At 43.4% G+C, this 23,643-nt stretch overlaps 1 protein-coding gene across 2 annotated transcripts in view; it reads right to left on the bottom strand.

The window, feature by feature from the left end:
• Nucleotides 1-23,643, bottom strand: part of LOC130275735 (actin nucleation-promoting factor WASL-like) — a 139,104-nt gene that overhangs the window by 98,790 nt on the left and 16,671 nt on the right. Inside the window, exons 1-2 of one of the 2 annotated variants that reach the window (XM_056524053.1) lie at nucleotides 17,856-17,885; nucleotides 10,765-10,866 (exon numbers count right to left, since the gene is read on the bottom strand). The exons of the other annotated variant lie outside the window; for it this stretch is intronic. Of the exons in view, the coding sequence (XP_056380028.1) occupies nucleotides 10,765-10,866; nucleotides 17,856-17,868 (115 nt within the window). The 5' untranslated portion in view covers nucleotides 17,869-17,885. Of the gene's footprint in view, nucleotides 1-10,764; nucleotides 10,867-17,855; nucleotides 17,886-23,643 lie in introns of those variants that run through there. 2 annotated transcript variants of the gene reach the window in all.

Raw genomic sequence — 23,643 nt, 5'->3', positions numbered from 1 at the left:
TAGATGTTTCCTGCTGAGAAATGAAACATCACTTAGAACAGTGTTTTTAAACCAGGGTGCCTCCAGCATGCTGGGAGTTGTGATTGTCGGCTTGTCACCTAAGTTTAAGAGCATCTCCTATACTGAGTACCATATAAGTGATTATAGTGCAGTTATATTCAGTGATGCCCCCACATAATGCCTATATAATACATTCACACCTTGACCGCTATCATTACCACTACAGACCGTATAAGTGATTACAGTGCAGTTATATCCAGGTCACTCTCAGGTAATATTTTCTCTGATTGGTATTGCTTACCTTCCTCATCTTCATTCATTGATTTCTTTCAGTCACATTTCCCTTGGACATCTGCCTTAGATAAAGCGATCAGCAAAACACATATCAGGGGTTCTGTGAAGTGGCCTGTATTGTATTCAATTCACTATTTTTTTCGGTTATACGATGCCTGTCTGATTTTTTATTTCCTTACTCCTTTATTTATTTATAGGTGCAATGTGCATTAAGGTGCTGCAGGTGGATATAGAGAAAGAAACTTGTATTCCTGGGCTTGCTTCAGTTGTGGTCCGATATGCCGGTATGCTGATCAGATCCTTTAGTGTTGCGATTCGACGCATTTTCCTCTTTTCGGTTCATCAGGAATCATGGTATATTCACACAGATTCTTAGTTCACTGCTGTGGAGCATGTTGTGGACATGACACTGATGGTGGCCATGTAACTAACTGTTGTGAGAGCTAACATTTATATGCAATGATCCACCCCACTATTTTTACCTGCACTTAATAGCCGCTCATTACATCAGACGTGTGTCCGGTAACACACCTGGACTACACGTGAGATGCAATCCATATTAGCGGCCGTGAATGGACAGGTCACGGGTTGTTGTGACGTGTGAATCCACGCCTCGTTTTCAATATGGTTGTCTGGTAATAGAACATGTTTGCGTGTCAAGACCTCGGCTACGCAATGGTAAGTACGTATAGTGTTATGATATTTACACTAACGATAGGTGTCTGCTTTTTATAGATATGGCTACAATAGTACAGATATTGGTTAAAGAGTAGATGTAATAATGACTACAGACATTACTTACAGGTATATTATAACCACCATAATGTAAATAGTATTAATATAAACCTAAAGACAGACGGTAATGTAAATGCATCAGTATTTTACGCATATTTTGAGGATATTTTAAACCCTTAATAGCTACCTAATAATAACTTCCAAAATGTACATATGCGTTATATCACGGTTATATAAAACATGAATACAAGATAAAATCATTAAGTCCCACGGTTTGACTGACTGCATTTTATATGTCCATTCTGCTTCCCTTTTAAGAAGTAATTTATCCCATTTTCCTCCCCTACTGGGTGGCTTAACCACCTCAATGACTTGTGCTTTAGGGTCTCTACAGATGCTGTCATGATATATTTTAAAAAGTAAGGCCAATGGTGTATTCCGTTCATTGGAGATGTCCCCTACAGGTTCCTGAAGGCGCCTTTTTAGGGGTCTGAAAGTTTTGCCCACATAATTTTTAGGACACGGACATATATATATATATATATATATATATATATATATAACCCCCAGTGTGTTACAGTTGGCCAAATGTTGCATACTGTACGTGATACCAGTAGTATCACTTCTAAACACTTTACTGGGGACTATGGCCCAGATTTATCAAACTGTGTGAGAAAAAGGTGGAGTGATTTTCCCAGAGCAACCAATCACAGCTCAGCTTTCACTTTACCAGAGCTCGTTAGCTGAGCTGTGATTGGTCGCTGTGGAAAAATCTCTCTACTTTTTCTCTCACACAAATTGATAAATCTTGGCCTAAATACCTACAAATAGAGCATTTTCCACAGGAGTACATTCCTACTGTATTTCTTCTCAACCATGCTTCTGAAGTAATAGAGGGTGCCAAATAGCTGTGGGTAAGATGATCTTTAAGATTTTTGCCCCTTCTGTAAGTAATGGGCGGAGTTTCAGGGATGAGTTCAGATATTGTGGTGTCAGATTAAAAAATTTACTATGACGTGGAAATAATTTCACGAACGTTATTGGCCTTTTCATCAAATGTGCCGATTATTCTAAGGACTTCTTGTTTGTGTTCTTCCTGTTTGGGGGCTAGAAGTGTATTTCTATTGCTTATGAGTGCCCTCCTATAAGCCTTTTTAAGTATTCTGGTAGGGTATCCTCGATTTTTTAATTGCCTCTTAAGCTCTGAAGCTTTTATTTTAAATTCTTCAACTGTAGAGCAATTATGGCGTACCCGCAGGTATTGGCCAGTGGGGATACCCTTCTTCAGTGGGGGTGGATGACAACTCCCCCACTGAAGAAGGGTATTTGTAGTGGTCTCCTTTCTATAGATGGTAGTCATAATTTTCTTATTACTCGCTATCCAGATCTTTAGATCCAGGAAAATTAGCTCACTTTGGCTGATGGTGTGGGTGAATCTCAGACCCATGTAATTTTGATTAAGCTTGGAGACCAAACTAGCTTGGAGACAAAATTAGGGTAGCTGGGGGTGCCGCTGTTGCAAATAGGTCACTCCATCAAAGCAGAAGTAGTATCTAGGTGAGATTAATTAAAGCAATTCCAACACAAAATCATTATGTTGTGTAAATTGGACACCTCATGTTTGTAGGAAACATTTGACAGCTTTACAACCCTCCATGTGAGGGATGGACGAATATAGCGCCTCCATGTCGAGGGACGCCAGAAAGGCACCCTCCTTGATGTGGAGGTCTTCCAATCTCTTAAGTAAGTCCGTAGTATCCGTCACATAGGAGGGGAGCCCATACACAGAAGGCTGTAGTACAAGATCAACACACTGACTTGGGTTTTGTGTCAGGCTATCAATTCCCAACACTATAGGTTGCCCTTTTAGGGGGAGGTGCCTTTGTGTATTTTGGGAGTGCTATAAAAGCATGCCATCTAAGGGGAATGACTATGGGTGACTATGCCCGCATTGATGTGTTTGTGGACATGGTCACTCAAACACTGAGAAACTTGGAAACCTAGACAGTTGGTACACATAATCTCACCTATAGTGAACGCAGAGCACTTCAGTCCCTGGAACAGGACTCCTCCCTTGTCAATAAACCATCGGAAAAAGGTGGCAACATCATTATTATGACCAGGGAGGAGTATAAGGGCAGTTGCCTAGATATTTTATGACATCATGAATGCTATAACCAGCTGCGAGGAGATCCCACAAATACATACAGTGAGGAGCTTTTTAAAATTCTGATCAGAGCTAATCATAACCAATTGATAAGCGAATCTGAATATCAATACGAGGCCCAATTCCCCTAAGATGGCATGCTTTTATAGCACTTTCAAAATACACAAAGGCACCTCCCCCTAAAAGGACGACCTATAGTGTCGGGAATTGATAGCCTGACACAAAACCCTAGTCAGTATGTTGATCTTGTACTACGGCCTTTTGTGTATGGGCTCCCCTCCTATGTGAGGGATATTACGAACGTACTTAAGAGATTGGAAGACCTCCACGTCGAGGAGGGTGCCTTTCTGGAAGGGTGTAAAGCTGTCTAATGTTTCCTAAAAACATGAGGTGTCCAATTTACACAACATAATGATTTTGTGTTGGAATTGCTTAAATTTTTCTCAACTAGAAACTACTTCTGCTTTGATCGGGTGACCTATTTTCAACAGCAGGGCCTGGCAATGGGGAGCCCCTGCGCCCCCAGCTACGCTAATTTATATCTAGGTTTCTGGGAAGACCAGCAGGTCTTCTCAGATGAGATGTCTCTATGGACTGGATCCATTAATATGTGAATCCGGTACATAGATGACATCTTTCTTATTTAGACGTCATCAGAAGAGTCATTTAATGTCTCCATGCATAATCAAAATGACATGGGTTTGAGATTCACCCATACCATTAGCCAAAGTGAGCTAATTTTCCTGGATCTAAAAATCTGCATAGCGAGTAATCAGAAAATTATGACTACCATCTATAGAAAGGAAGACAGCTACAAAAACCCTTATTCAGTGGGGAGTTGTCATCCACCCCCACTGAATAAAGGTATCCCCACTGGCCAATACCTGCGGGTACGCCGTAATTGCTCTACAGTTGAAGAATTTAAAATAAAAGCTTCAGAGCTTAAGAGGCGATTAAAAAAATCCAGGAAACCCTAACAGAATACTTAAAAAGGCTTATAGGAGGGCACTCATGAGCAATAAAAATACACTTCTAGCCCCTAAACATGAAGGACAGAAACAAGAAGTCCTTAGAATAATCGGCACATTTGATGAAAAGGCCAATAATGTTCGTGAAATTATTTCCGCGTCATGGGAAATTTTAAAATCTGACACCACAATATCTGAACTCAAAAATCCGCCCATTACTTACAGAAGAGGCAAAAATCTTAACGATTATCTTACCCACAGCTATATGGCACCCTCTAGTACTTCTGAAACATGGTTGAGAAGCAATACAGTAGGAACGTACCCCTGTGGAAAATGCTCTATATGTAGGTATATAGTCCCCAGTAAAGTGTTTAGAAGCGAGACTGCTGGTATCATGTACAGTATGCGACATTTCGCCAACTGTAACACACTGGGGGTTATATATATAGATATATGTAAACCTATCAAAGCACGGAACACAACTATATAAATTAAAAAGTCAATCTTTTTTTTACACATGTTTAAAAACACAAGCAAAAAAAATATATACATATAAAATGGACCAGCAGCAGTTAGAAGAAACAAGTCATAGCACAGGGCAAAGAGAAATGGTAATTATGTATATAAGGTGCTAAATGGAACTAAAAAGGTTCAATGTCCAAACAAGTATATGGCTGAATCAAGCCTATTGTATAAACAGGACATCCCCACTAGAACAAAAGCACACCATATGATGATATACAGCAATGAGAATCAAGACATCAAATTGTCAACTCTGAGGGATAAATGGGATAGGGATGGAGGATAGGTGAGCTCAAAAACAAATAGTTATAGAGCCTCGTCCAACCACCATCAGCATAGAGCCAGCCAAATACAAATCCCATATACCATTGGGAGTGAACAATGTGCTGTACTTACATGCCCGGGACTGTGACCACCCCTACGCCGTTTCGCTTTACGCTTCTTTAGGGAGACTCCATGAGGTCCCTATATCGATATATATATATATATATATATATATATATATATATATATATATATATATTGATATGTCCGTGTCCTAAAAATTATGTGTGCCACACTTCCAGACCCCTAAAATAAGCGCCCACAGGAACATGTAGGGGACATCTCCAATGAACGGAATACACCAGTGGCCTTACATTTTAAAAGATATCATGACAGCACAAGTCATTGAGGTGGTTAAGCCAACCAGTAGGGGAGGAAAATGGGATAAATTACTTCTTAAAAGAGAAGCAGAATGGACATATAAAATGCAATCACTCAAACTGTTGGGACTTAATGTACATTTTGGAAGTTATTATTAGGTAGCTATTATGGGTTTAAAATATTCTCAAAATATGCGTAAAATGCTGATGCGTTTACATTACCGTCTGTCTTTAGGTTTATTTTAATACTAATTTCAAGAGTTCAGGTACAGGTGTCGGCACTACCTAGCTTTAAGCTGTGATAAACTTCCAGTGTGCAGTCACGGTACATGTGAGAGATAAATGTGAGCTTCTGTGGGGTGCACTCAACGAGATGATGGACTATCATCTCGTTTATTTTAATACTATTTACATTATGGCGGTTATAATATACCTATAAGTAATGTCTGTAGTCCTTATTACATCTACTCTTTAACCAATATCTGTACTATTGTAGCCATATCTATAAAAAGCAGACACCTATCGTTAGTATAAATATCATAACACTATACGTACTTACCATTGCGTAGCCGAGGTCTTGACACGCAAACATGTTTTATTGCCAGACAACCATATTGAAAACGAGGCGTGGATACACACGTCACAACAACCTGTGACCTGTCCATTCACGGCCGCTAATATGGATTGCATCAGGTGTGTTACTGGACACACGTCTGATGGGCAGCTACTAAGTGCAGGTAAAAGATAGGGGGTGGGTCATTGCAATAAAATGTTAGCTCTCACAACAGTTAGTTACATGGCCGCCATCAGTGTTATGTCCACAACATGCTCCACAGCAGCGAACTAAGAATCTGTGGGAATATACCATGATTCCTGATGAACTGAAAAGAGGGAAACGCGTTGAATGGCAAGAATCGCAACACTAAAGGAACTGATTAGCCATACCGGCATATCGGACCACAACTGAAGCAAGCCCAGGAATACAAATTTCTTTCTCTATATCCACCTGCAGCACCTTAATGCACCTATCGTTTACTTATGAATGATGCTCTTACGAAAATCGTGATATATATGCAAGAGTAAATGTGGTGCTTACGGATTATGTGGTAATCGGACATCTGTTATATTTAACCACAAGGACTATGTGCAATAATAATTATAGACTTTATGCTGCTACATGATTGACACTGTGACGATAGCAGGAGAAGTATAGCGTTCCTCTACAGTACAATATAACAATTTGCTGATGTCTATCGCAGTTGATATGTGGAATACTATGGCTGTATGAGCTTGAGTAAATCTTTGAATATTTTTAGCATAAACACCCACTGCAAATATCGCTTTATATAAGTTGCTGCAATATCTTCATGTGGACTACATATATGCTCTGAGTTAAGAGACTAAGATAGACAAGGGCACAGAATGATAATACTGGGTGCTCAGCAATACCTGCCACAGTTTTTCCTGGAATATGATACTGCTGCTACGTATTGATGTTTTAGTGTGGACATTAGGATGGCGGCACATATTAATGTGTGTCTTTTTTTTATATATTACTTTTTCACTATTTGGAGCTTATTTATCAGCAAATTAATAAATGTTATGTTTTAATCTCATTATTCATCAGTGCAATATATATATATAAAAATATATGGGATTACCTGCAATATCTATGTGGCAGATCAGTGCCATATTTCTCTTATTGGAAGAGCGCTTTTACCCAACAGCAATTTTAAGATCTCTCCACAGGTGTTCAATGGGATTTAGATCTGGATTCATTGCTGGCAACTTCAGAACTCTCCAGGGCTTTGTTGCCATCCATTTCTGGGGGCTTTTTGACATATGTTTGGGGTCCTCGTCCTGCTGGAAGACCCAAGATCTTGGATGCAAACCCAGCTTTCTGACACTGAGCTGTACAGTGCGACCCAAAATCCATTGGTAATCCTCAGATTTCATGATGCCTTGCACACATTTAAGACACCCAGTGCCAGAGGCAGCAAAACAACCCCAAAACATCATTGAACCTCCACCATATTTCACTGTAGGTACTGTGTTCTTTTCTTTGTAGGCCTCATTCCATTTTCGGTAAACAGTAGAATGATGTGCTTTACCAAAAAGCTCTATCTTGGTCTCATCTGTCCACAAGACATTTTCCCAGAAGGATTTTGGCTTACTCAAATTCATTTTGGCAAAATGTAGTCTTGCTTTTTTATGTCTCTGTGTCAGCAGTGGGGTCCTCCTGGGTCTCCTGCCATAGCGTTTCATTTCATTTAAATGTCGATGGATAGGTCGCGCTGACACTGATGCTCCCTGAGCCTGCAGGACCACTTGAATATCTTTGGAACTTGTTTGGGGCTGCTTAGCCACATCCGGACAATTCTGCGTTGACACCTTTCATCAATTTTTCTCTTCCATCCATGCCCAGGGAGATTATCTACAGGGCCATGGGTTGCAAACTTCTTGATAATGTTGCGCACTGTGGACAAAGGCAAATCTAGATCTCTGGAGATGGACTTTTAACCTTGAGATTGTTGATATTTTTCCACATTTTTGGTTCTCAAGCCCTCTTGACAGTTCTCTTCTCCTCTTTCTGTTGTCCATGCTTAGTGTGGCACACACAGACACACAATGCATAGACTAAGTGAACTTCTCTCCTTTTTATCTGCTTTCAGGTGTGATTTTTATATTGCCCATACCAGTTACTTGTCCCAAGTCAGTTTAAAGGAGCCTCACATGCTTGAAACAATCTTATTTTTCCACAATTTTGAAAGGGTGCCAATCATTTTGTCCAGCCCATTTTTGGAGTTTGGTGTGATATTATGTCCAATTAGCTTTTTTTCCTCCTTTTTTTGTTTAGTTACAATACACAGAAATGGAATAAACATGTGTATAGCAAAACATGTGTTACTGCAATCCTTTTCTGTGAGAAATACTTTCTTGAAAAATTCAGGGGTGCCAACATTTACGGTCATGACTGTATGTAATTTTTTTTTCGTGTTATGTACTCTTTTATACCCGACTGTAATTGACATTTGACCCCTCCCCGTTGTGTCTTCACATAGCCACACCCATTACCAAAATTGGCTGCTTAATCTAAAATGCCCAGGCCTATTTTTGGTCCCAGCCTGGCCCTGGCTGCATAGAACTTGCTAGGATCTCACATTCCTCGAAGTCCCCAAAAACTTTAAAGGAGTACTCTAGTGCAGAGTATTCCTGCTCCGACCTGCCCGGGCTGCAAAAAAAATGAAAATAAACCATCTCTCACCTCCCTGGGTTCCCGCAGAGCGCCACTACAGCTGATCGGTCCTCCGGTCCATCTCCTTCATTCTTCCATGTGAACGAAGCTGAGCACCATGGGACGCTTCGTTCACACGGAAGTATGAAGGAGATGGACCGGAGGACCGATCAGCTGTAGTGGCGCTCCGCGGGAACCCAGAAAGGTGAGTGATGGTTTATTTTCATTATTTTTTTTTTTGCAGCCCGGGCAGGACGGAGCAGGAGTAGTCTGTACCAGAGTATTCCTTTAAATCACCATCCCCCAGCAGGACATCACAAGGAGGCTGAAAGGGGGTGCTAACAAGGTGGGCAAAAGCAGAACTTTGAGCATAAGCATGATGAGCAGAAGGGCTCTGCCATTGACAATTACTTCTGCTTGTGAGGACTATGATTTTTCTCAACATGATCAGGAATGGGGGTGTGTGTGTGCAGTACTTTCATACTCAAGGACACTTTCATTTGTGCAATGTACAAACACTGTTATTTCACATAATTTTTTTCTATTTTTAAGCTAACTCGTAAAGGGGTACTCCTAGACATCTTATACCCTATCCAAAGGGGGATAAGATGTCTGATCGTGAGGGTCGCGCCACTGGGGACCCCCGCGATCTCGGCTGTGGCACCCCAGACATCCGGTGCACGGAACAAATTCATGCCGTCATGGCCATGCCCAGCTCGTGAAGTCACACGGGGCGTCCATCACGCCCCCTCCCATAGACATGCATTGAGGGGCGTGGTCATGACATCACGAGTGGGCGTGGCCGTGACATCACGGGCCACCGGCGCTGCACCCAACGCTCTAAACAAACGCCTGGTGCGTTTCCCTGAAAAGTCAAGGGAAATTACACAATGCGATCAGTAAACAACCTTTCAATGTTGGGGTATGGAGTGTATGGGTGCTGCAGAGTGCAATTTTTGCTCTAAAACCTATCTGTATGAAATGGTGGAATCAACAGCTTTGGCCTGTTTTATTCTCAAAATGTATTTATTATCTTTCCTGGAATGTATGTGTCACCAACCTCTCAAGGACACTTTCATACTCAAGGACACTTTCATTTGTGCAATGTACAAACACTGTTATTTCACATAATTTTTTTCTATTTTTAAGCTAACTCTTAAAGGGGTACTCCTAGACATCTTATCCCCTATCCAAAGGGGGATAAGATGTCTGATCGTGGGGGTCGCGCCAATGTCCCCTCAATGTAAGCCTATGGGAGGGGGCGTGGCAGCTGTCACGCCCTCTCATAAAAGGCTTGCATTGAGGGGGCAGAGCGTGATGTCACACGGGGGCGGAGCCGTGACATCACAATGATCTGTCCCCGTGATCACCAGTAATCAGACCCAGAGAGAACATGCTCCGGGGACTGATTCTAACAGGGTGCTGCGTGCAAGATCACGGGGTTCCCCAGCGGCGGGACCCCTGCGATCAGGCATCTTATCCCCTATCCTTTGGATAGGGGATAAGATGTCTTAGCGCCGGAGTACCCCTTTAACACATTGGAATGTCTGCACAAAAAATCTCCGTGCAGACATCCCCCTAGGACCACACAGGAATGCAGTGTCTCATAGACGCCAATGCATTCCATGCTGAGTCTGCAGGAAGACAATGGAATTGGAATTTCCGTGCCAGAAACATCTGTGTGCACAGTGCAGCATTATCCTACTGTATACTGTGGAATCTCCCCTCAGAATTCTGCATGGAAATTCCGATGTGTGAACATAGCCTTAGAATTTGCCGCAAAGACATATTAGGCTCCATGCTTCCCTGCAAATCCCCAACCTTCTCACAACCTTCCAACCTGTTATTTCATGGTGGTGCCCACAGTTCTTGTCAGCCCTTTAAACAGGGGTTTTCATCTATAAAGGGGTACTCTACTGGCCACCGTTCGGAAATAAGTGTTCCTAATGCTGTTTTTGCGCTGCGGGGGTCGGTCACGCCCCCTTGTAATATCACGGCCACGCCCCCTCAATGCAAGTCTATGGGAGGGGGCATGACGGATGTCACGCCCCCTCCCATACACTTGCATTGAGGGGGTGTGGCAGCGATGTCATGAGGGGCTTGGCGTGAAAACAGCTGCGCGAAAACAGCATTCGGAACATTTACTTCCAAATGCAGGCCTGTGGAGTACCCCTTTAAGAAAATCAAACTGTTACTTACCTCTGCCTACGTTTCTGTGTTGATCCCCATTCTGCCTGCGGTCGGCTCCGTTGTTACTGGAGTAGTGGACGTCAGGTGACTGCATCAACCAATCAGCGTCCTCTGCATTTTAAAGAGATCAGTTTGGTCACAGACTCTATAGAATCACTACAATTGTTTGACCATGTCAATGTAGGCTATCCTAAAAAAAATGCACCGTCCCCATTGATAGCAAGGGAGTCTACACAGAACACCACTCAACAAAATAAATATATTCATTCTTTAGATGAAGCCTGCAAACCGGAATTTAACAGTCGAAATTCTGCAGTGTTCAAGGTGTAGCAGAATCCCATTGAAAACAGACTGTTGCACCAGAATTTCCAAACTGAATTTCCGAGTGGAATTTCTCTGCTAATAAATGCTGTTACAAGGTCTCAGGTGTGAATGTGGAGCAGGTATCATAAATTTGGTGTCATTGCTCTCACATTCTCTAATACTGGTCACTGGCATTCTCTGAGGATCTGAAAAATTATTATTGCTCTAAATAAAGATGACTTAGGCTATAAGAAGATTACCATGACCCTGGAACTGAGCTGCAGAATGGTGGGCAAGACCATATAGTGGTTTCAAAGGGCAGGTTCCACTTAGAACAGGTCTCATCATGGTGGACCAAAGAAGCTGAGTGCACATGCTCAGCGTCATGTCCAAAGGTTGTCTTTGGGAAGTAGATGTATGAGTGCTGCCAGCATTGCTGCAGTTATGCCCGTGTGTACAACTTACAATAACTCTGCTGCCACTAATTCTATTAACCCCTTAAGGACGCAGCCCATTTTGGCCTTAAGGACGCAGAAAATGTTATTTTTAAGTTTTCATTTTTTCCTCCTCGCCTTCAAAAAATCATAACTATTTTATATTTTCATCCACAGACTAATATGAGGGCTTGTTTTTTGCGCAACCAGTTGTCCGTTGTAATGCCATCACTCACTTTACCATAAAATGTATGGCACAACCAAAAAAATACTATTTGTGTGGGGAAATGAAAAAGAAAACCGCAATTTTGCTAATTTTGGAAGGTTTCGTTTTCACGCCGTACAATTTATGGTAAAAGTGCTTTATTCTTTGGGTCAATACGATTAAAATGATACCCGTGATAACATACTTTTCTATTACTGTTGTGCTTAAAAAAAATCACAAACTTTTTAACCAAATTAGTACATTTAAGATCCCCCTATTTTGAAGACCTGCAAATTTTTCATTTTCCGTATAAGCGGCGGTATGAGGGCTCATTTTTTGCGCCGTGATCTGTACTTTTTATTGATGCCATATTTGCTTATATAAAACTTTTAATACATTTTTTATAAATTTTTTGGGGAATAAAATGTTATAAAAAAGCAGCTATTTTGGCCTTTTTTTTTACGTTCACGCTGTTCACCGTACGGTATCATTAACATTTAATTTTAATATTTCAGATATTTACGCACGCGGCAATACCAAATATGTATCTAAAATATTTTTTTAACACTTTTTGGGGGTGAAATAGGGAAAATGGGGCAATTTACGTTTTTATTGGGGGAGGGGGGTTTTCACATTTGTTTTACTTTTATTTTTTTTAACTTTTTTAACTTTTATTTTTACACTTTAATAGTCCCCATAGGGGACTATTTAAAGCAATCATTCGATTGTTAATCCTGTTCAGTGCTATGTATAGGACATAGCACTGATCAGGGTTATCGGTGATCTTCTGCTCTGGTCTGTGGGAAGGCAGATCAAAGCAGAAGACTCCCGGAAGACAGCAGAGGCAGGTGAGGGGACCTCCGGCTGCCGTGCTGGATGATCGGGTCACCGCGGCAGTGCTGCGGGCGATCCGATCATCCAATTAAGTGACCGCGATGCTGCAGATGCCGTGATCGGTATTGATCACGGCATCTGAGGGGTTAATGGCGGACATCCGCGGGATCGCGGATGTCCGCCATTACGGGCGGGTCCCTGGCTGCAATCAACAGCCGGGACCTGCCTCGCATGATCCGGGCATCGCTCCGATGCCCGCGGTTATGCTTAGGACGTATATGTACGTCCTGGTGCGTTAAGTAGCGCATCACCAGGACGTACATTTACGTCCTTCGTCATTAAGGGGTTGAATGAGCAGCTTCTTTTCTCACCTAATCTAACCTTCCTGCTTTCCTTGAAGACTGTAAGCCTTCGAGGGCAGGGTCTTCTTTCCCTCAATACCAGTCTGTCACTTATTACGTTTATATTTATTCTACTTTTTCCACCCCAACACGACAGCACCACCAGAGAGATGGACTCTTCCCCCAGGGACCGGAAACCTGAAGCTTAAAAGGAAGTGCATCTCTCCCGGGCCCCAGTGGTTTCCTGTCCCTTGGGAAACTTGGAGCTGATTCACCTTCTAGATGGATGCTGGTGGAGGGGGCCTTGGAAGCAATGTCCCGCGAATTTGGGATGAAGGGTTCCTCTTATGGCTCTTGGTTGAGAGCCTTTCCAGTGTACCCCCAGCCTGGTCGTTTGTATCATCCGACCCCCCCCCCCCCCCTACCCCACTCCCTCTGCCAACTGTATCTCCTGCGCTGCACCGGCCTGTAGTTCGGGTTTAGGTGCAGAATTGCAGAATTACCTTTGCTGGTGCTTTACATTATCTGCGGGGGTTGCAGTGGGTTCTGGGGCCGCTTAGGAGTCTTGCAGCGTGCTCTGGTGGCTGCGGCCATGTTGGGGGTGGAGCTACAAAGGTCACATGAGCGTCGGCTTACAGAATGTGATGGCTGGTAGAGGAATAAGGCCGGAGACTGGAAGTGATGTCAGACGCCGGTCTCCAGGAAGGGAAGGGCGTTCTGACGCTTAGTTAAATAAATTTTTTTGTAGGATTCGCGTAAGAATGCATCTAAAAAGACTAAGAATATAGAGTGTGCTATCTGCAGAGCAAGTTTAGCTGCAGATTATAACAAACCTAACTGTATTTCCTGTATAAATAAAGTAATTTTTTTTGTTTGAACATGTTGTCTGCACTCTTCCCCACCCCCTCAGCCCAACCCTATATAAGTAGTAGTTAGCTACACATGGGTCATTTCTTTCCTAGCAGCCTCCCAGTATGACTGGGAGAGCATGGTAAGTGAGCCATTACACCTTGTTCACACTGGTGTGGTGCTGTGCGGTGTCCGTCGCTGCCGTGGCGCCGTGTCTGCGGGGGGGTGCGGCCCATAGACTGGTTTGAGTGGCATTGGGGCCGCTCTGCCGGTGGGTCGTTCCCCCCTGTGGGCATTGGTGTTGTGGCGGTGGTGGTCGCCGCTCGGTGCTGCGCCATTTTATGCTAGGGACGTTAGGGACCCACTCTAAATAGGTGGCCTTGACGTGGCGAGTGGGCTTGTACTTTTTGATCAAAAATGTATACTAACAACCTGTTAGTTTTTGATATTATGCTGAGAAGCAATCAGATCATTATACAAGATTGTAGATGTGCACCATGTCTGTTTTTCTACCCGAATTCATAAATAAAGTAATGATGGCAGATACCCCGAGCCTGTTGCAGCAAATGCAAGATATGGTTAATAAACAGATAGAGGAGTCTCTTAAAGGGATACTACCATCTACCGTCTCCACTCCCCAGCCTACAGCTATGAAGAAGAAGGGTTAGTCATGGTTCATTCAGAATCCGGTATACATATATGTTTGTTTATATATATGTATGTAAAAAAAATGCCTGTTTCTATATATTCTTGCAGATATTAATGTGTGAATATATATATATATATATATTTTCTTCAGGAGAGGAGTCCCTTTCCTCAGATAAGGATTTATCGGGCAAACCTGCCTTCCTTATGGAAGATACAGACCAGCTGGTTAAGGCAGTAAGATCAGCTATGGGTCTAGAAGAGCAGAAAGAGGCCATATCGATACAGGACATAATGTTAGAGGGCCTGGAAGTAAGGAAGCATAGAGTGCTTCCCATGCACAAAACAGTGTCCCAATTAATTAAAAAGGAATGGGAAAACCCAGATAAGAAATCATTTATTCCAAGGGCCTTAAAGAGGAAGTACTCCTTTGATGATTCAATTACAAAAATATGGAATAGAGCTCCAAAGATTGATGTAGCCATTTCAAAAATTTCTAGGAAAGGTGGCTTACCCTTTGAGGATCTCGGGGTACTATAAAATCCCATGGACAAAAAAGCAGAGGGATTCTTAAAAAGAACCTGGGAAACGGTAGGATCAGCCTTAAAACCCAACATAGCGGGTACATCTGTAGCCCGTTATATGATCTTATGGATTGACCAGCTATCTGCAGATATTCAATATGACACTAGCAAGGATCAATTGTTGGCATCCTTACCAACCATTAGGAAGGCAGCCACCTTTCTGGCAGACTCTTCATCTGATGCCCTAAGACTTTCCGCCAGATCTGCAGCTCTAGCAAACTCCGCCAGAAGGGCCCTGTTTCTAAAAAATTGGCAGGGTGAAATTAGTTCTAAAAACAAATTGTTTGCCATCCCATGTGAGAGTGAATTACTTTTTGGCTCAGTACTTATGGACATCTTAGAAAAAGCTGGACACAGGAAGAAGGGGTTCCCCTTTTCCCAAGCCCCTAGACAGAATCGGCCCTTTCGTTCTAGGGAGAGGGGGGGCCAGCAGTACAGATGGGGTCAGTCGGCCAGGTGGAAGTTTACTATAAAGAGTTCAGGCCTCAAGTTCAACAAACCCTCCACCTCTAACAAAAAAAAAACAGTTCTCAATGACAGGTCGCTACGAGTGGGCGGCAGGTTGCAGGAATTCTTTCCCCAATGGAAGGAGATAGCCGGAAGCTCCTGGGTGTTAGAGACCATAAAAATGGTCTCACTCTAGAATTCTCCAGTCTGCCGCCTTCTCGTTTTGTAATAACAAAAAGTACATCAGGTCCTACAGGACAATGTCAACTTCAATCAGAGGTTCTATCTCTACTTCAAAAACAAGTCTTAGTGCCAGTTCCCTTTGAGGAACAGGGTCAGGGGTTTTATTCATCCCTTTTTCTCATTAAAAAAAATACTTTCAGGGTCATAATAAACCTAAAACCCCTTAACAAATACCTCAAATACAAGAAGTTCAAGATGGAGACACTAAAGTCAACCATAAATCTCCTACCAAGCAACTGTTTCATGGCATCCTTAGACTTAACAGACGCCTACCTTCATGTACCAATTCACAAAGATCATCAAAAATATTTAAGACTGGCCGTTCACATAGACTCTCAGCTTCACCACCTTCAATTCTGTGCTCTTCCATTTGGCATATCCGTCGCCCCAAGGGTGTTCACCAACATTGTAGCAGAAATGGCGCAACACATTAGAGACGGGGACAGAATATTTGTACCCTACCTGGATGACTTTCTCCTGGTAGCAGAGACAAAGGAAAGGGTACTGTCGTTTTTAGAGCATACGGTAAACATCCTTAAAAAATTGGGGTGGTTGATAAATTGGGAGAAGTCCTGTCCTGCCCCTACCCAAAAAAAAGATTTTTCTGGGTATTATGCTTGATTCTGTCCAGCAAAAATATTTTCTACCATCTCAAAAGATTGATAAATTGATATCCCTAGTTCAGGAAGTGTCTGCCTCTCCCTACATATCTATTAGGAAGGACATGTCATTAATCGGGTTGTTTACCGCTTCCTTCCCTGCAGTTCCCTGGGATCAGATTCATTATAGACCCCTTCAGCTAGAACTCTTGAAATCATGGATCTCAGGTGAATTTAGATAGGAAAATCTGTCTCTCCCCCTTGGTGCTCCAGTCCTTTAAATGGTGGTTGGATGTTAAAAATCTCACTATAGGTCCGGATTGGAAATATCCTTCTCCTGTACTAATTACTACAGATGCTAGTCTACGGCCATGGGGTGCCCATATGGGTTCTAGTGATGTTCAGGGTTCCTGGGATTTAGATATCTCTAGCTATTCCTCAGCATATGCCTTTCCACCCTTAATTCTTATTCCCCGAGTGATCAAAAAGATCAAGGAGGACAGGGCCACAGTAATTCTTATAGCCCCCTTTTGGCCTCGGAGAGCATGGTTTTCATGTCTAAGGACTATGTCAATCACGAATCCTTGGGTGCTTCCGGATATGCAGGATTACTAGCACAGGGCCCAATAGTTCACCCAGAGATCCAAAATTTACACCTCACGGCCTGGCTTTTGAGAGGATGATACTTAAAGCCAAGGGCCTTTCAGAAGCAGTAATCTCCACCCTTCAAGCAAGTAGGAAGCAAGTCACCAATAAAATCTATTTTAGAATATGGAAGAAATATATTGAAGTATGTAATCTGTCATCAATAGATCTCGAGAAACCTAATATTGCATCCATTCTTGAATTCCTGCAAAAAGGGTTTGAAAAAGGTCTGAGAGCGGCTACATTAAAACTTCACATCTTGGCTCTAGGAGCTTTGTTCAGCCAGAAAATCGCAGACCACCCATGGGCCGTAAGGTTCATTAAGTCGGTTAAAAGATTACAGCTAACAAAACAAGTTCGGGTTCTTCCATGGGATCTCACAGTTGTTCTTAATTCTCTATGCTTACATCCATTTGAACCTTTATCTTCAATCCCTCTTAAAATATTGACTCAAAAATCAGCACTTTTAGTGGCTATAACTTCGGCTAGAAGAGTGGGGGAGATTGCAGCTTTATCCGCGACTCCACCTTATACTCAAATATTGGATGATAGAGTTTTGATGAGACCGGACCCTTCTTTCATGCCTAAGGTAGTGTCCTCATTTCATACTTCTCAAGATATAGTTTTACCTTCCTTTTGCAACCATCCGTCCAATGAGACAAAATAAAAATGTCATATGTTGGACGTGCGTAGGCGTGTCATTGAATACCTTCAAATGACTAAGCCTTTTAGGAAGACCGACAGACTGTTTGTTCAAATTTCTGGTCCAAATAAAGGAGAAAAAGTCAATAGTGAATCTATCTCTAGGTGAATTAGACAAGCAATCACTTCAGCCTACATTTCAGAAGGTTAACCCCTCCTGCTGGATTGAGGGCACATTTAACTAGAGCCATGGCATCATCCTGGGCAGAGTTTAGGGGAGCCTCTATTTAACAAATATGTAGGGCAGCCACGCGGTCTTCCCCTCACACCTTCTACTGCCATTACAGGCTGATGCTTGGGTGCCTCTTCTTCCCTATCCTTCGGTCGTAAGGTTCTGCTGGCTCTGGTCCCACCCTAGGTTTCTCTGGTATTCTCTCTGGTGATGCTGTCGTGATGGTGTGGAAAGCCGGTAATTACTCACTGGTAATTCTGTTTCCTTGTAGTCACGACAGCACCTCAACCCATTCCCATTCTTTTTCCCGACACGGGGTTATGCACATTGATGATATATAAAAAATTTAAAAAAAGAGGAAAATATATTTATATTTGTTCTTTTCTTCTTATGGTGTTGGTTATTTTTATGGCATTAAAATATTGTATTATATGTGCTAACCAGTTGGAAGTATTTTTCTAGGTCTCGGTAATTCACTGGGGCCTGGGAGAGATGCACTTCCTTTTAAGCTTCAGGTTTCTTGTCCCTAGGAGAGGAGTCCATCTCTCTGGTGGTGCTGTCGTGACTACAAGGAAACTGAAGGTAAACTACAAGTCAAAACTAGAAAAGATGCAGCTCAGCTCACCACCCTTCATGTATACAAAAAAGAAGGTTGTAGCAGCACTGGTTGGAGGCTCTTAGCGCACTTTTTGATCAAAATGTGTCTCCCATCCAGCACGCGAAGGTAGACAAATTTCTGATGGGACCCTAACACTCATTTCAGTGCACTAAGAGCCTCCATTTTTTGACCAAGAGTGCTGCTGCAACCTTCTTTTTTGTATACTTTGTATTTGTCACAGCAGCGTGCACCCGCGTATTAGGTAGTTGTGAGAGGCACCCTCTCTAGCCGTGCACCTCTTCCTGTTTCACTGGAGGTGTTTTAAATTGATAGTGGATCCAGTGGCGTGCCACTCACAAGAGGGGGTGCCATGAAGGGGCCCGGCTGGGTTAAGGGCCCACCGCCGCTACTGAGGATCCAGGACACTCGTGCCATATCCCCAGCGGACAGCGCTGCCTTCTCTGGTATGTGCGATACACGCACATACAGGAGGAGGCGTCCCCTCTGTCTGAGCTGCATCTGCAGCTTACACAGAGGAGACGTGACCTCCGCCACCCCACGTAGCACAGGCACCGATGAAGTCACTCATCGGCGCCTGTACTGTGGAGGGAAGAAGACGTGGGCCCCTTCTGTTGAGGAGATCACTGCGTGGGACATCAGGTAAGCATAATTTTTTTAATTTTCTAAGTCTGCCTATACCTATGGGGAAGAGGGGGGGGGGTAACTCTGCCTATACCTATGGGGAAGAGGGGGGTGGGCATCTCTGTCTAGACCTATGGGGAAGAGGGGGGTGGGCAACTCTGCCTATAGTTATGGGGAAAGGGGGAGGGGAAGGGGGGGGAACTCTGCCAATAACTATGGGGAAGGGGGGGAGTAACTCTGCCTATACCTATGGAGAAAGGGGGTGGTAACTCTGCCTATACCTTTGGGGAAGAGGGGGGGTAACTCTGCCTATACCTTTGGGGAAGAGGGGGGTAACTCTGCCTATACTTATGGGGAAAGGGGAGGGTTGTAACTCTGCCTATACCTGTGGGAAAAGGGGAGGAAAGGGGGGGTTAACTCTGCCTATACTTATGGGGAAGAGGGTGAGGGGTGGGTTACTCTGCCTATAATTATGGGAAAAGGGGGAGGGAGGTAACTCTGCCTATACCTATGGGGAAAGGGGAGGGTAACTGCGTATACCTATGGGGAAAGGGGGGTTAACTCTTCTTATACCTATGGGGAAGAGGGGGGGTAACTTTGCCTACACCTATGGGGAAGAGCGGGGGGTAACTCTGCTATACCTATGGGGAAGGGGGGTAACTCTGCCTATACCTATGGGGAAGAGGGGGGTGGGTAACTCTGCCTATACTTATGGGGAAAGGGGAGGAAGAGGGGGTAACTGCATATACCTATGGGGAAAGGGGGGTAACTGTCTATACCTATGGGGAAAGGGGGGGTTACTCTGTCTATACCTATGGGGAAGAGAGGGGGGTAACTATGCCTATACCAATGGGGAAGAGGGGGAGGGGTAACTCTGCCTATACCTATGGGGAAAGGGGGGGGGGGGTAACTGCCTACACCTATGGGGAAAAGGAGATTTAACTCTGCCTATACCTATGGGGAAAGGGGGGGGGGGGGTAAGTCTGCTGCCTATACCTATGGGGAAGGGTGGGGGGCTAACTCTGCTGCCTATACATTTGGGGATGGGGGTTAACTCTGCTGCCTATACCTACAGGGAAGGGGGGGTTAACTCTGTTGCCTACTCCTGCAGGGAAGGGGGGGGGGGTTAACTCTGCTGCCTATACCTATGGGGAAGGGGGGACTACCTAGCTTTATACCTGGATGCCTAGCTACTTACCTACATACCAGGCTATCTAACTACCTACATACCCAGCTACCTATGTACATACCTGTCCTTCATACATGGCTGCCTAACTACCTAGCTAGCCCTCTACCTACCTGGCTTGTCACCTATATACATATCTGGCTTCCTGATCTACCTACCTAGTCACCTATGTTAACTGGCTACCTACCTACCTGCCCTTTTACTGTGCAGGACACTAAGGAGGGCATTATTACAGTTTGTGGGCCTATAGATGGAAAGATTTTGTAGAAGAGGGGAGGGCACTGGAAAAATGCAGAGTCTGACATGTTTGTCCTGCAGATGTTAAGAGATCCACATGGTGGTCTTATCCGGACTGAGAAGAAAAGGAAAGAGGACGCCGCTGATCAGAAAAGACGTAATTGTGAGTCCCAAAATGTAACTGTAATCACTTATATGGTACAGATCCTGTGTACAGCTGATATCTACAGCCATATGGTCCTGTATATAATCACTTATATTGTATACAGATCCTTTATAGTATACTGGTCTGTGTATAGTAATTTTATTAAGTAAAGTATGGCGGTATTATCCAGATATTGTGTTGTGGTATATATTTACTCCTTGTATACCAGTATTATTGGTATTACCTACGTTAAAGTGTTTCTTACATATATACATTTTAGTTTAATGTGTGTGGGATTTGGGTGGAATAGGAGTGTGGCAGAAGATTGACAAGCTGCAGAGCCTAGCAGGGGCCCTTGCCTTTTTTTTGGTCCGGGGGCCCCAAGTGTTGTCAGTCCGCCCCTACCCCCATCCACTGCTGCACCGTGACACTTTTCTGCCCAGCACATGCATCTGTGGAGTCAAAGCAGCAGGGGGAGGAGTGTTGCGGCGGCGCGCAACGTGATGTCACAACGCTGACTCCGCCTTCACGGATCTTTTACAGGAGTGGAAGGATCCATCACCAGCAGTCGGACGGAGGCATCATCAAAATGTAAGTAAATAATTCTATGTGAAGGGAGGGGGTGTAATTAAGGGGGGGGGGAGGTGTAATTAGAGGGGGGGAAGGGAGGGGGGGTGTAATTGAGGGGGGAGGGAGGGGGTGTAATTAAGGAGGGGGAGGGAGGGTGTAATTAAGGGGAGGTGCAGGATTTGTTCATTTTATTGATGGGGATTTGGATTTGTTTCTATTTGGTGCAGATGGAAAGTGATTTTTTTTAAGGGGTGCAGGGTTTTGTTTTATTAAGGGGGTTAAGGGGTTTTATTAAGGGGGTTAAGGCGTTTTATTAAAGGGGGTTAATGGGTTTTATTAAGGAGTGTGCATGGGTTTTATTAATGGGGTGTGCATGGGTTTTATTAATGGAGTGTGCATGGGTTTTATTTTATTAAGGGGGTGCAGAGTTTAATTTTATTAAGGGGGTGTTCTGGGTTTTACTTTATTAAGGTGGTGGGCAGGGGTTTATTTTATTAAGGGGGGTGCAGGGGATTCCAATTAAGGTCCTGCATACCCTCTGACCTTGTCATTTTGTATGTCGCGGCCATCACATAAACGGCTATCCGGCAGCGCAGACCGCTTCAGCTGCCACCAGACAGCCGTTTACGGTGCCCCATGTGGTCCGCTGACGATCACTTACCTGTCCTCGGGGCTCCGGCGCGTCCTCTTCAGGATTCCCTGCATCGCCGGCGCTCTCCAACGTCGTCATCACGTCGCTGCGCACACCGTCCCGTCATCCAATAGGAGCGGCGTGCGTAGCGACGTGATGGCGACGACGGAGAGCGAGGATGCCGGGGAAGCAGAGGCCATGCCGGAGCGTCGGGGACACCCCGGGGACGCAGCAACAGCGATGGAGGGCGACATTCAGGGCAGCGGTGACGAGCGGTGACAGTCCGGAGCGGCGGGGACACGTGAGTATAACCTCCAATACCAGTGGTCTTCAACCTGCGGACCTCCAGATGTTGCAAAACTACAACTCCCAGCATGCCCGGACAGCCAACGGCTGTCCGGGCATGCTGGGTGTTGTAGTTTTGCAACATCTGGAGATCTGCAGGTTGTAGACCACTGTCCTATACATTGCACGGATCCCTCAACATACGATGGTTTCAACAAACGATGGTCCATTTGGAACGGATTACCATCGTATGTAGAGGGATCACTGTATATTGCGGATTTTTACTTCTTACTGCATATTTTTAAAGAAGGTCAGTGTTTTTTATACTGGCCTACCCCTTTAAATTCATTTCCCATGAATCTGATCAATTCTGGGAAAACAAAACTTAACTTCTTGCTACAAAGAAAGAGGTGTGGGCATGCAGCTGTGAAACATTGTGGGTTCATGACTGAGCCGGTACAGATCTCACTCCTGTATTGCCATGGCTCAAGCACTGGTTATCTCCCTGTTTGCTGTATTGTGCTTTATAAGCATTTCAGAAGGTAGGTACAATAGGGTTTCTTTTTACAGCTGTTTTGTTCTATTGATCTTTTGGGCTATTTATAGTCTGTACACTTTTCAGTAAGATGTTTTGCGCTGTTCGTAAGATTATCTGGTTACAGTATCTTGTAAAAGTGTAAGATACATTGAAGCTATAAAAGAAAAGTAACGTAAATGTAGAAAACAATGGGCGTTACATTTAATAATCACAAATAGTGATACAGTTTTGTTTTATTTTCAGCTATATAAATAAACGTCATAAAATATGAAATAATTTATGTATTGTAAATACGGTATTTATTTATTATGAAAACTAATTGTCATTATTTATCATGGTTTATCATGGGTTTTATGGAATTTCCATCAGTTTTCACACAAGTAAAAGAAAAAGTATTTATGTAAAGGATGACAACTACTTTACTAGATTTGTTACCTTTGCCTTTCCTCTTTGTTTGATGCTTCCCCTTTTGGTTTGCAGAATACATTTTAACCTCTTGTGATCTGCCTATTTTGCACTCTAATGGCCAAACAATTATTCTTATTATTATTATTAAATATAATTATTAGTTGTATTTTTATTGGCACTCTTTTGTACATATCCTGTGTTGTTTAACTTTGATTAAACAATTTGGGGGTAATGGGAGAACAGCAACTACACCCTTGTTTGTTATTTTGATGCTCATCATGTGATGCCAGAATTATTATTCTTATTTACTATTTTTGTACAGTATAGACACTTAAAAAAAATAAAATAAAGATATGCCTCAAAATGAAATTAAAAAACATCCATAGCCTAAGGGTGGTCTTACTGTATGTGTTTAGATTTTGATCAGGTTTTGTTCAGATTGTGAGATGCACATGGGCCGTCCAGGATAAGAAATATGCTGCTACTTGTTTTGCAAAAAAAACAGCACCAATCTTGTCACCAGGTCGTATGTGGTGCTGCGGCTCAGTCCCATTCACTTAAATGGAGTTGAGTTGCAATACCAGACGCAACCTGTAGACAGGAGTGGTGCTGTTTTTGCAAGAAAGAAGCAGCGTTTTTCTAATC

Source organism: Hyla sarda, chromosome 6, assembly GCF_029499605.1.
Source record: "Hyla sarda isolate aHylSar1 chromosome 6, aHylSar1.hap1, whole genome shotgun sequence".
Taxonomy (NCBI): domain Eukaryota; kingdom Metazoa; phylum Chordata; class Amphibia; order Anura; family Hylidae; genus Hyla; species Hyla sarda.
This window is presented reverse-complemented; position numbering and strand designations above follow the sequence as displayed.